At 36.8% G+C, this 13,732-nt stretch overlaps 1 protein-coding gene across 1 annotated transcript in view; it reads left to right on the forward strand.

The window, feature by feature from the left end:
• LOC123560779 (DNA topoisomerase 2-binding protein 1-A-like) overlaps positions 1 to 13,732 on the forward strand; it is a 70,849-nt gene that overhangs the window by 27,442 nt on the left and 29,675 nt on the right. Inside the window, exons 22-33 of the mRNA XM_053516894.1 lie at positions 257 to 385; positions 800 to 1,512; positions 2,203 to 2,262; positions 2,633 to 2,713; positions 3,018 to 3,077; positions 5,916 to 6,043; positions 6,938 to 7,033; positions 7,979 to 8,050; positions 10,460 to 10,600; positions 11,330 to 11,476; positions 12,285 to 12,368; positions 13,077 to 13,145. Coding sequence (XP_053372869.1) covers positions 257 to 385; positions 800 to 1,512; positions 2,203 to 2,262; positions 2,633 to 2,713; positions 3,018 to 3,077; positions 5,916 to 6,043; positions 6,938 to 7,033; positions 7,979 to 8,050; positions 10,460 to 10,600; positions 11,330 to 11,476; positions 12,285 to 12,368; positions 13,077 to 13,145 — 1,780 coding nt within the window. The remainder of the gene's footprint in view (positions 1 to 256; positions 386 to 799; positions 1,513 to 2,202; positions 2,263 to 2,632; positions 2,714 to 3,017; positions 3,078 to 5,915; positions 6,044 to 6,937; positions 7,034 to 7,978; positions 8,051 to 10,459; positions 10,601 to 11,329; positions 11,477 to 12,284; positions 12,369 to 13,076; positions 13,146 to 13,732) is intronic.

Raw genomic sequence — 13,732 nt, forward strand, 5'->3', positions numbered from 1 at the left:
AAACACCATGACCATTATCCAGTCTACACTGTAATTATTATAATATACAAATCCAAGAGCAGATCTTTACAATATGTCAATACTCATAAAAGTATATTTTAAAGAGTCACATTATCTGTGATTATTGTATTAAAGGCTATTAATAGTATCTTATACAGAGATACATTCTGATTTGTTAAGCATCATTTGTTTTGAAGTTTTAAATTTTTGTGACAAATTGACAAATTGAAAGTCAGCCTTTGTCATTACATTTCAGGACACAAGATTACTTTGTTCGTCAAGCCAAGAATGATTTATTACCAAGCACTCACCTAGTCGTTAATGCTCCAGAGGGGTCCAAATATCAAGCTGCCAAAAAATGGGGTATACCAGCTGTTTCAAAACTGTAAGTTACATACAACAGGTGTAGAATATGAAGAAAGTGTAATAAGTAAAGAGATAAATGTGTTATGTATCAGAACATGTGTCCTGGACTCACATATATATTATCTATCTTCTTCTGTTTAAGGTCAAGGTCAGGAGAGATCAGAAGATCTCAAATATTGCAATTTTTTTTAGCCATTCCCTTTGTTATGCTTACTCCGATTTTATTTGAACTTGGATAAAAATATTCATGATATCATTGTTGAGATCAATATTCATCCTCATTTTCACGGTCAAGGTTGAGAAGTGTCAACAGTTCATGGATGGTTGGGCCATTAGTGTTGTACCAACATTTTGATTTAACTGACACTTGGCGAAAGTGTTAATCATAACATTGTGTTGTGCTATTCATAGTAGCAGTACGTCTTTATTTCAGATGGATTCTTGCATGTGCAAAGTCGGGAAGAAAAGAAAAAGAAGAAATATTTCTAATAGATAACTTAGCAGATGATAATGTAAATATCAGTTCTTTGACAGTGAAACCATCTACTGATAAAAATATAAACCAGTCTTTGCAAAAAGACAACCAGTCTAGAAAATCATTAAAAGAGAACCAGTCTGAGTCTTCCAAGTCCAGAAGAAGTGGAAATCTGAATGAAAATGGTGCTAATATTAATGATAATGATAAAAAGATTGCTCAAACTAAATTTGATGAAGCAGAAAATGATCTGAATAGCCAAACCAAAAGACAAAATGCAGGAATTGAAACCAGTCAAAGAGACTTCTCCACTATGGGAGATACAGAAGCTATTCTAGCAGGATTAAATACTCAAGGAGAACTGGACACAGTCTGTGATAAAAGCAAAACCTTAAATATACAACCTGATGTAACTGTCAGTACTGAAAATAATGTTTCAGACAGAGGTGAAAACATTACTATACATACAGAAAAAAATGTGTTAACTACTGAAAGAGAGGTTTTAGAAATTGAAAAGGAAGATAATATTATTGATGAACATGAAGATCAAGATGCTGCTTCCGATCATGATGATGATGATGATGATGATGATGAAGTTGTATTTGTAAATAAAAACCTTGAAAGTGCTAAAAATGAAACAAAGAAAGCAGAAACCCCACCTCTAACAAGATGTAAGTATTGTTTTGGTGTAAATAATCAGCTATATTTTTTGTTTATTATCAGGTTATGCTTATTTTACCAGGTCCTCTTCCATTTTCCATGATCATGATTTTTTGTTTGCTTTGCCATTTGCCTGAATTTCGGAACATTGATAAGTAGAAATGTATTATTTTTCAAATGAAGGTCTTTTTATGTTAGTGTAGTAATGCAAGAAATAGGACCATTTGGTTATCATTTCTGTGAGCCTTTATATACAATACATGTGTATACTTGGTACCAGGGCCTCCATGGCCAGGTGGTTAAGGTTGATGACTTCAAATCACTTGCACCTCACTGATGTGGGTTTGAGCCTCACTTGGGTGTTGAATTCTGCATGTGAGATAGCCATCAAGCTGGCTTATGGAAGGTTGGTGGTTCTACTTAGGTGCCCACTCAAGATGAAATTATGCCTGGAGGCTCTCCTTGTGTCTTCCTCCACCATCAAAGCTGGAAAGTCACCATTTTATGATCTATAATTGTGTTGGTGTGACGTTAAATCCAACAAAAAAAACAAAAACAAATTGTTGGTACCATTTGTTTTCTTTATATTTTGCGGCATAGATATCACTTACTTTGATATGTATCATAGTTATAATAGGTCGTGTTTACAATTGAATTAACAGATTATAAACTCTAAATGTATAATATTATGTACATTCCAGTTAAGAGGAAGCTAGAGAAAAATCCAGCTAGAATAGGAACACCAGCATTAACCAAAGAAAGTAGGTCCTTTCCTGATCCTTTGTAGGGATTCTTCCATTCTGAACATTATTGTAAATAGATCAGAAAGAGCTTTTCTTTTATATACATTTTGTTTATAGATGTGTATAGATATTTTAATTTCATTTCTGAAAAATTGGCAGTAAGTGGGAATGGGTTGGGTTGGTACTGTTTTTGCCTAAAACTGTATTCTTTGCTATATTACAGTCTGTGAATTTAACTTTTCTTGCAAACTGCATAACTATTTATCAAAATTGGGTAATCTGCATTGGAGGTTCTAAATCTGCAGTTTTGCAATTGATTAAAGTTATGAATCTGAACTGAATAACACAAATTGCCCATTACAAGTGAAAATTGTTTTGACTTTTTCAGGTGCACGTGATAAGTTGTTGGGTGGGGTGAAGTTGAATACAGAATATAATGTTTCCATGGATACACCACCTTTAACAAGATGTAAGAATTGGGATTTTACTAGCATTTGCATTTTGAATAACTTCTTAATATTTCTGAGTAGTAATGGTTATCAGCAAGAGAAAACGATAAGCATTGTTATGTTTGAGTCAGTTTCCATATTTTGTTAGCATAAAATTGTCTGTTACTGCTTAAGGTATTAGTCTAGCTCTGAAAAAATGTCTGCCGAGAGACACCTAGGGTTTTCCTACACTATTTTAAGTGGAAGGTTGCCATGCCCAATAAATTTTGTCAATTTGTTATACAGTTCCAACAAAAAAAAATTGTATTTTGCTTTATATTACAGTCATGAGGAAGTTGGAAAAGGAGCCAGCAAAACTAGGAACTCCGTCACTGGCAGAGATGAGTAAGTTTAGTTGATGGGGATCTACAAGGGTTAGGCTGGTCAATTTTACATATCTGACCATTCATGAAAGCCTGAGTGACCATCCATTCTTAAAATACTGCTTTGGAATTTCAAAGTCAATCTTTGGTTTGTTTCGATTATCAGCAAGGGCAAAAACAATCGGATAGACACATTAGGTCTTATTAATGAGAATGTCCATTTTTTCAAATCTAGATTCTTTACCTGGTTAATAATTTCATGAATGTTGAAATGTGGAATTGTTTCTGTTGTGTATTTTTGAAGGTTTTAAAAAAATTCAGTAAGATCATATTAACTAAGATAATATTTCTCTGGTACACAGAGTGCAACATCTCTAGAGCTATCACTAGTGGAGAAGGTAAAATGCATTATGACTATGAAAAAAGGGGTCATGAGTGAGCACCTGATCCTCCAAGAATCACTAGTATTAGTATAAGAGACATGTATGGGTGCTTTACACCTGGCACGCTTAAGAATCATGGAAGCTTCTGTAATTGGAGCATTTTCTTTATCTTGCATTATCCGCCCACTAGAAGTTACTAACAGTTTTTAGCTCACCTGTCACAAAGTGACAAGGTGAGCTTTTGTGATCGTGCTGCGTCTGTCGTCCGTGCGTGTGCGTCCGTAAACTTTTGCTTGTGACCACTCTAGAGGTCACATTTTTAATGGGATCTTTATGAAAGTTGGTCAGAATGTTCACCTTGATGATATCTAGGTCAAGTTCGAAACTGGGTCACGTGCCTTCAAAAACTAGGTCAGTAGGTCAAATAATAGAAAATCCTTGTGACCTCTCTGGAGGTCATATTTTTCATTGGATCTCATGAAAATTGGTCAGAATGTTCATCTTGATGATATCTAGGTCAAGCTCGAAACTGGGTCACGTCCGGTCCAAAACTAGGTCAGTAGGTCAAATAATAGAAAAACCTTGTGACCTCTGTAGAGGCCGTATTTTTCATTGGATCTGCATGAAAATTGGTGAGAATGTATATCTTGATGATATCTAGGTCAAGTTCGAAATTGGGTCACGTGCCATCAAAAACTAGGTCAGTAGGTCTAAAAATAGCCAAACCTTGTGACCTCTTTAGAGGCCATATTTTTCACAAGATCTTCATGAAAATTGATCAGAATGTTCATCTTGATGATATCTAGGTCAAGTTTGAAACTGGGTCAACTGCGGTCAAAAACTAGGTCAGTAGGTCAAATAATAGAAAATCCTTGTGACCTCTCTAGAGGTAATATTTTTCATGGGATCTGCATGAAGAGTGATAAGAATGTTCATCTTGATGATATTTAGGTCAAGTTCGAAACTGGGTCATGTCCGATCCAAAACTAGGTCAGTAGGTCAAATAATAGAAAAACCTTGTGACCTCTGTAGAGGCCATATTTTTCATGGGATCTGCATGAAGATTGGTCAGAATGTTCATCTTGATGATATCTAGGTCAAGTTTGAAATTGGGTCAACTGCGGTCCAAAACTAGGTCAGTAGGTCTTCAACTGCGGTCCAAAACTAGGTCAGTAGGTCTAAAAATAGAAAATTCTTGTGACCTCCCTTGGGGCCATATTTTTCATGGGATCTTCATGAAAATTGGTCAGAATGTTCACCTTGATGATATCTAAGTCAAGTTTGAAACTGGGTCACGTGCGGTCGAAAACTAGTTCATTAGGTCAAATAATAGAAAAACCTTGTGACCTCTCTGGAGGTCATATTTTTCATGGGATCTATATAAAATTGGTCAGAATGTTCATCTTGATGATATGTACGTCAAGTTCGAAACTGGGTTATGTGCGGTCAAAAACTAGGTCAGTAAGTCATATAATAGAAAAACCTTGTGACCTCTGTAGAGGCCATATTTTTCATGCGATCTGTATGAAAATTGGTCAGAATGTTCATCTTGATAATATCTAGGTCAAGTTTGAAACTGGGTCACATGCGGTCAAAAACTAGGTCAGTAGGTCAAATAATAGAAAAACATTGTGACCACTCTAGAGGCCATAGTTTTCATGGGATCTGTATGAAAGTTGGTCTGAATGTTCATCTTGATGATATCTAGGTCAAGTTTGAAACTGGGTCAACTGCAGTCAAAAACAAGGTCTCAACATAGAAAGACCTTTTGACCTCTCTAGAGGCCATATTTTTCAATGGATCTTCATGAAAATTGGTGAGAATGTTCACCTTTATGATATCTAGGTCAAGTTCAAAACTGGGTCACATGCAGTCAGAACTAGGTCAGTACATCTAAAAATAGAAAAACCTTGTGAACTCTCTGGAGGCCATATTTTTCATGAGATCTTCATGAAAATTGGTGAGAATGTTCACCTTGATGATATCTAGGTCAAGTACAAAACTGGGTCACATGCCTTCAAAAACTAGGTTATTATGTCAAATAATAGAAAAACCTTGTGACCTCTCTAGAGGCCATATTTTTCAATGGATCTTCATGAAAATTGGTCAGAATTTTTATCTTGATGATATCTAGGTCAAGTTCAGAAGTAGGTCACATGAGCTCAAAAACTAGGTCACTATGTCAAATAATAGAAAAAACGACGTCATACTCAGTTCATGTGGGGGCAGGGGAGCGATTCAGGACCATCATGGTCCTCTTGTTTGGAGGAGTCGCCCAAATGGGTTACTGTTGGCACTATACATATTAAAGCTTAAACATGTTGGCTGCGAATTTTAATTTTTTTTATCTGTTGAGAATGGAAGTATTTGCCTTTGTAGCGAGATATTACCTCTATAGAGTGGGGTTATCAGAGGTTAGACATGAATTTACTTTGGTAAAAAGTACATTAAAGTATTAGTGTTGCTGTATTTTCTAGATGCTAGGGAAAAACTGATGGGAAAAGGTTATCAGAGTGTTCGGACAATCGAGAGAAAGAAGAAACAGGACGAGCAGAGCCAGAGCCAGAAAGAAAACATGGAAACACCCGTACAGAGCAGAGTTAAGGTAATTTTTCTGTAAGGTTTTGTGAACTTATGCTGCCTGTTTGAATGTAAAAAATTACTTTGAATCACTCTTGAGTCTGCTTCTTGGAAAAACAGTTGCTTTTGTCATATGTGGTGTATTTATGACCCAGTGGGGCTTCAACAAATGACCTTAGTCTAGAGCGGCCAACAGCTTAACCTGTAGACCACCTACCTCTTTTAAAGGGGCACACCTACAGACTGATCTTTTTATCACAAATATTGAAACAATTTTGAGTATGATACAAAGCATGATTAGATTTTTTCTAGGTAAGTGTCAGCTAGTGTGAAATAATTCAGTTTTATGAGCATGAAATTTTGTGGTTTTGGCCAGAACGAGGGGTCTCTGTGGCTGAGTGGTCGCTGGTTTTGAATCACTGGCTCTTCCCAATGAGGGGCCGAACCTCACGGGGGAGTAGGGGTTGAATTCTTCACGTGAGGAAGCCATTCAGCTGGCTTATGGAAGATTGGTGCCCGCCTGTGATGAAGTAATGCAAGGAGGGGCATCTAGGCTAGGGTCTTTCTCCACCATCAAAGATGGAAAGTGCCATAAGACCTATGATTGTGTTGGTGCAACATTAAACTCAACAATAAAAAATTAGCCAAAGTGGCTATTTTGCTTGGATATTAATTTGGGAATTTTGACCTTTAAACATAATATGTAAGGAAATGACACTATATCCTTGGAACTAAAATATGTTGATTGACCAGACCACGAATTCATGAAAATCAATGATTTTGCAGTATGCTGCTTAGTATTGACTAAATGATAAAACTGTAGAAGTGGTTTTCCACTTAAGATATGTCACATGTCAGAGAAAAAGTTATACTAATGTTTGAATTATTTTACTGAATTTCTTTTGATTTATATAAACAGGAACTACAGAGCAAGGCGGGAGTTTCAGTAGACAAAGATACACCAAGTAAATTTCTGAACCCAAATGTGAGATACTTACCAAAATTTGACACAGAGGTAAGTAGCAATTTTACATATATTTGAGGGATTTGTGATAGCTTCTTTATGTATTACTGTACAAGTTTTTCAATGTTTGATTGCTGAAGGTGTTGAACAGTATCCATAATTATAGTTATAGGGCATCAGTGCTGAGTGGTTATGATTGCTCACTTTGAATCAAGGGGTGCATCCATGGCCAAGAGGTTAAGGTCACTGGCTTTGACTTACCTGCCCCTCTGTGGGGCCACCGTAGCCGAGTGGTTATGGTTGATGACTTTTAAATCACTTGCCATTCACTGATGTGGATTTCAGCTTCACTAGGGGCGTTGAATTCTTCATGTGAGGAATCCATTCAGCAGGCTTACGGAAGGTTGGCGGTCCTACCCAGGTCATCGCCAGTGATGAAATAATGCACTGAGGAGCACCTCTGGTATTCTCCACCATCAAAGCAGGAAAGTTGCCATATGACCTATAGTTGTGTCAGTGTGAGGTTAAACCCAGCCAAAATCACTTGCCCCTCATTGATGTGGGTTCGAGCCTCACTCGGGGCGTTGAATTCTTCATGTGAGGAAGCAATCCAGCTGGCTTACGGAAGGTCGGTGGTTCTACCCAGTGCCCGCTCATGATGAAATAATGCACGGAGGGGCACCTGGGGTCTTCCTCCACCATTAAAGCTGGAAAGTCGCCATATGACCTATCGTGTCGGTGCGACGTTAAATCCAAAAAAAATAAAAAAATAAACCCAACCAAAAAAATACATTTTAATCACTTGCCCTAGCAGAAGCCTTACATGTGGGAAGCCATTTAGCTGGCTTATAGAAGTTGAGAGGAAAAGAAAAGAGATTCACTTGTTCCATTATTAGTGTAGAGGCCTTTATTTCCTGATATTGTTGTACCATATTATCATATGACTGTAAAAATAATTAGTGTTTTAGCAAGTGAATTGAAGTATTAAAATTTCAGGAATTACTGAAGTCTTTTGAAACCCCAGAAGCAGAGAGAGCTGCCAGAGGCAGGAAAAGAAAGGATAGCCTTGTATGTACTTTCTAGTTCGACTATTCGAAGAATAGAGGAGCTATCCTACTCACCCCGGCCTCGGCGTGAGCGTGAGCCTCACACAAATGTTAAAGTTTGCGTACCACCCTAAATATTTAAAGTCCATTGAGATATTGCTTTGATATTTTGCGTACTTGTTTACCATCATGACCCCAGTCTGTAGAAAGGAGGAGGCAACTCTATCAAGCATTTTGACTGAATTATGGCCCCTTTTCGACTTAGAATATGCTTATTGTAATGTTAAAGTTTGCGTACCACCCCAAATATTTTCAAAGTCCACTAAGATATTGCTTTGATATTTTGCATACTTGGTTACCATCATGACCCCAGTCTGTAAAAAGGAGGAGGCAACTCTATCGAGCATTTTGACTGAATTATGGCCCCTTTTCGACTTGGAATATGCTTATTGTAATGTTAAAGTTTGCGTACCACCCCAAATATTTTCAAAGTGCATTGAGATATTGCTTTGATATTTTGCATACTTGTTTACCATCATGACCCCAGTCTGTAAAAAGAAGGAGGCAACTCTATCAAGCATTTTGACTGAATTATGGCCCTTTTCGACTTAGAATATGCTTATTGTAATGTTAAAGTTAGCGTACCACCCCAAATATTTTCAAAGTCCATTGAGATATTGCTTTGATATTTTGCGTGCTTGTTTACCATCATGACCCCAGTCTGTAAAAAGGAGGAGGCAGCTCTATCAAGCATTTTGACTGAATTATGGCCCCTTTTCGACTTAGAATATGCTTATTGTAATGTTAAAGTTTTACTCATAGCTTATACACTCGAAACCCGTTATAACGCTACTCGATATACCGCGGTATTCGTTATAACGCGGTAGGTTCTTGGCTCCGGAATTTTTTTGGGTTAAAAAAAAAAAAAAAAAAATTTTTTTTTTTTTTTACCCCAGAAAATTCCGAGTCCGCGGATGTTTTTGATCATAACCAGCGTTAAAACTACATGTACCTGTACATTGTACTTTAACACCTTTGCCATGACAACTGTGTCAAAAATCAATAATTGTTTGCTGGCTTACTTGTTTGCGTATCGGCTTTGTTAAAAGTTTGAATACATGAAGACATGTGACAATTAGGCAATCAGTACCGTGTCAAAAATAGATTGTTTGCATAACAAGCGTGTAAAATTGGTCAGTCAACTATCAAACCGATTAAGTTTGCACCAATTAAGCGGATGACATGAACACTTGAGTGAATAAAAAATCGAACAACATGCCCAGTTTTGTAATAAAATGCAGCCGTTCACCATTCTCAGTTCATTGGAATTTGCGAAGATTCGACGCTTTGAAAGCCATATTGAGAATGTTCTCCCTTTTTAATATCGTATATATACGACGGCGATTTAACAATTTTCTATCTTATTTATCGATTTTCTTCATGTATTCAAAATTAAATTTTTTAAGACTGTCCGTGGTTTATTCTCTTTTAGTTACATAAACCCCAAGTGCAATTGCATTGCGTATGTAATTCTCATGACCGCGCAGTCCTCACACAGCGTTATACATGTTTACTTCCGGGATAAACAATACTAACTTTCTTTTAGAATCACGACAAAATGAGAAGATGACACAGCGTTATAATTCTTTTAATGTATTTTTCAGTAGCATTTAAGGTAAATAAATGTCCCGTTTATACGATTCTTATTTCTTATTAACATAAAACAGCGTCCAAAATACATTACCGGTGGGTGGGGTATTGCATTTACCGCTGATACGATTAACCCGCGTTATAAATTTAACCCCGCTAGGTCGGCGGGTCTCGAACCTTGGACCCCGATGATAGCGTTATAACGGGGTCCCAGTGTATTATACTATCAAGCACTGAGAATAGTCGAGTGCGCTGTCCACTGACAGCTCTTGTTTATCTCCGTGTTATAGAGCAGGACTTCTTTAAACTCTTCCACATTTAACTTACATCAGTAGTACCATGTGCCAGAAATACTGGTGTCAGTAAAAAGTGTTTGGTTTTGACCGAGACAACTATTGTTACAGTATTGGAATATAAATTTGTAGATTTCAGCATTTGCATACTTTAGTTTGTTGGATTTTTATTTTGTGGATACACACAATCATGAATTCTAGGAAAATTAGTCCTCCAAGAGCATTATTGGATTTATATACCGTAAAAGCATATATTTTTACTGGGTCAAAATTTTGCATATGTTCGTGAGGTTTAATATTTGCGAAATTGTAAAAATGATGTCCGACTTGAATTTGAATTATACTAATGGTATTTACGTAAGGATAAATTTTCGCGAGATATAGGGCCTCACGAAAATAGCGAAAATAAAGCCCTTGCGAAAATTTCTGCTTTTACAGTATATGTATATATCTTTCTTTACTGATTTCACCATCAATAAATTGCGTAGGATGATGACGAGCTACATGAGCTTGCTGTGAGTAAAGCTACAAAAAAACTTGCAGATTTGAGGGAAGCTCGACTTCAGGGAAACTTTCCAGCATCACAGGCTGCTACTGATGACCCCAGTGAGATGCACGAGTTAAATGAGGTAAGTGAGGATTTCTTTGATATTAACTCAATTAATTTCATATATGAGCCACGCCATGAGAAAACCAGCATAGTGGCTTTGTGACCTGCATGGATCCAGACCAGCCTGCACATCTGTGCAGTCTGGTCAGGATCCATGCTGTTCTCTAACAGTTTCTCCAATTTCAATAGGCTTTAAAAGCGAACAACATGGATCCTGACCAGACTGTGCGGATGCACAGGCTGGTCTGGATCCATGCTGGTTGCAAACCCACTATGTTGGTTTCCTCATGGCAGGGCTCATATATTTATGCAGTTTTGGCAGACATATTAATCTGGGAAGACAGTTTTTAGGTGAAGTGCTGATAGAAATAGTTTAGTAGGCACAAGCTTTATTTTCATGCTCTGATTTTATTTTCAGCAGAAAACATACTTGTACTGGTGAGTTTTAGAGTTCCGTTGTTAAAATGTGTGCTGGTACAATATAAAAGGTAGCTTTTACCTTTAGGCAGAGCATGCTCTTTGTTGAAAGCAAAAAATTAGAGTTGGGAAGAAAGAAAAGATTGAAGTATATGCTACAGAAAACAAGTATTAAAATGGAGGGAATTAAAACACGCTTGTGTTTTAAGTAAATCAATGGAAACCAGGAATAAAAAATGAGTTGGTACTAAAACAAGAAACAACATCATTTTTACTACAGTAAACAAGACAGTAACTACAGTGTTTCAATTTGACAGTTTCAAAATTTCAGGAACCTTCCACAGTACTTCGTGGAGTTGTCATAATTGTTGGAAAGAGATTGACAAAGGACCAGGCAGAACTGCATGATCTTGTTGAGTTATTGGGCGGCGACTATCGGTGGAACTATGATAAATCCTGCACGCATTTCATTTTTCAGGTACTTTTTCCTTTCGAAGATAGTCAGCTTTGATATCGCATTTAATAGAAAAATTCTAAGAAAGCAATCAAGGGTTTGTGTTTTCCATCCCTCCTTCAGGCATAAGATGCTAGGTTAGCAGGTACTGTGATATGTAATTTTTTTTCATTTTTATATCACTCTCGAATATCTTTCCTATGAAAAACAAAAGCTACAAGTCTTCTAAAAAGGTGTATAATCTTTCAAGTGAGATGATTTTTGAAGATGATATGTTGATGATGATGAAGATGATAATGGTGGTGGTGATTGTTATGATGATGATGATGATATGTTGATGATGAGATATGGTCAGGCACCAAGCTTGGACAATGGTTGAATAGAAGTTTCAACTTTCCACTGAGTTGTAAATTGAGGGTGTAACAGAAAACTGTCTTAACCCTTACCCTGCTAAATTTCTATAATGAACTTGTACATCTTTCAATTTGGACAGTACCATTAACTGTTAAAAGGGGTGCTTATCAAAAAGATAGTGACTGAATGGCAAACAGTGCAGACCATGATCAGACTGCATGGATGTGCATGCTGATCTTGGTCTGCACTGGTCGCAAAGGCTGAATGACTTGTCGCCAGCAGGCTAAGGGTTAATTAATCTTTAAATAGTTGTAACAGTTTTCTGTTCAGCCTTCAGAATGCTTCAAATTCTATTTTTAGCAAATTAAACATTCTCTAATTTTATAAGCTATACTAAATTCTAATATATTTATTAAGTGTATTTATAACAAATTGATTTTCTTAATGATGGTGAAAACCAGTTTATCTGTACTTTCAGGGACGTCAAAATGATACAGTTAAAGAATTTAAACATGCAAAGACAATCGGTATGAAGATTGTATCTCCACATTGGCTCTATATGGTGTGTAGTTTAATAAGCATACTACGTTACTCAGAGGGGGAAGTTATGTAGGAAGACCCCAGGTGCCCCTCTGTGCATTATTATTGAATTTAGTATTCTGAAATTAAATTCATGACAGCATGGTTAGGGCCATCCATGGTCTAATGATTAAAGTAACCGACTTTGAATCACTTGCTTTTCACTGATGTGGGTTCTAGCTTCCCTCGGGACATGAAGTCTGCATGTGAGGAAGCCATCCTGCTGGCTTACAGAAGGTCGGTGGTTCTATCCAGGTGCCCACCATGATGAAATAATGCACAGAGGGGCACCTGGGTTCTTCCTACACCATCAAAAGCTGGAAAGTCACCATATGACCTATACTTGTGTCGGTCAGACATTAAGCCCTACCAGAAAAGAAACATCTTAGTGAAATTAAAACTGGAGAAAATATTGATATTTGATGGTTACAAAAAATATATATACAGCCATTTACAAATTTATCAGATAACTGGAAGGCACAATTTTAAGCACTGTGAAGTCCTTTTTTCCCAGAAAATTGTAACAATACCAGACTTTAATATTGTTACTGATCAAAGTATTTGAGAAAGAAGTTGTGAACAATTATGGGAATAAAGTATTTTAAATATCTTAATATGCAATTTTGCTTCTGTGAACAATGTCAGATTTTCTGGATACCTTTTGAAAATAAAAGTTTTATATCAATTTCAGTGTAGAGAACAGAATGCAAAAGTTGATGAGAGTCTGTTTCCACACACATTCAATCCTAACTTATCTCTGGTGAGTCAGTTTTTGTCTTTTTCCTTTGGAAAACTTAGTGCTGTCCTTTTCCCCCTTTTAGAATAAATTTTGGTAAAATTGAAAGAAAAAAAAGTTCTTAACAATATGCATCTGTTATAAATGTAACTGCTTGTTTAGGCTAGAATCAACTGCCACTCACAGCTTTTACAAGTTCAGTCTAGCTGGAGTTGAATTGTTGTGAATGAAGAAGCCACTGAACTGTTGAAACCTGCCCGCTTAGCTCAGTAGGGAGAGTGCAATTCTATGGGTCGGGGGGAAGTGAGTTTCATCCCTGGGCAGGGTGTATGTTCTCTTTGGTGATTTGATAAAAGACATGGTGTCTGAAATCATTCATCCTCCACCTCTGATTCTTGTGGGGAAGTTGGCAGTTACTAGCAGAAAATAGGTTTGTACTGGTACAGAATCCCGGAACACTGGTTAGGTTAACTGCCTGCTGTTAAATAACTGAAATAAATACTATTGAAAAATGGCATTATACCCAAAACAAAGGAACAAAACAAGCAAAAAGTTAATGGTTTTATCCAGATGCAAGCGATTGTCAGAAGTATATCAGTTTTCTTCCTCGA

Source organism: Mercenaria mercenaria, chromosome 10 (assembly GCF_021730395.1).
Source record: "Mercenaria mercenaria strain notata chromosome 10, MADL_Memer_1, whole genome shotgun sequence".
Classification (NCBI taxonomy): Eukaryota; Metazoa; Mollusca; class Bivalvia; order Venerida; family Veneridae; genus Mercenaria; species Mercenaria mercenaria.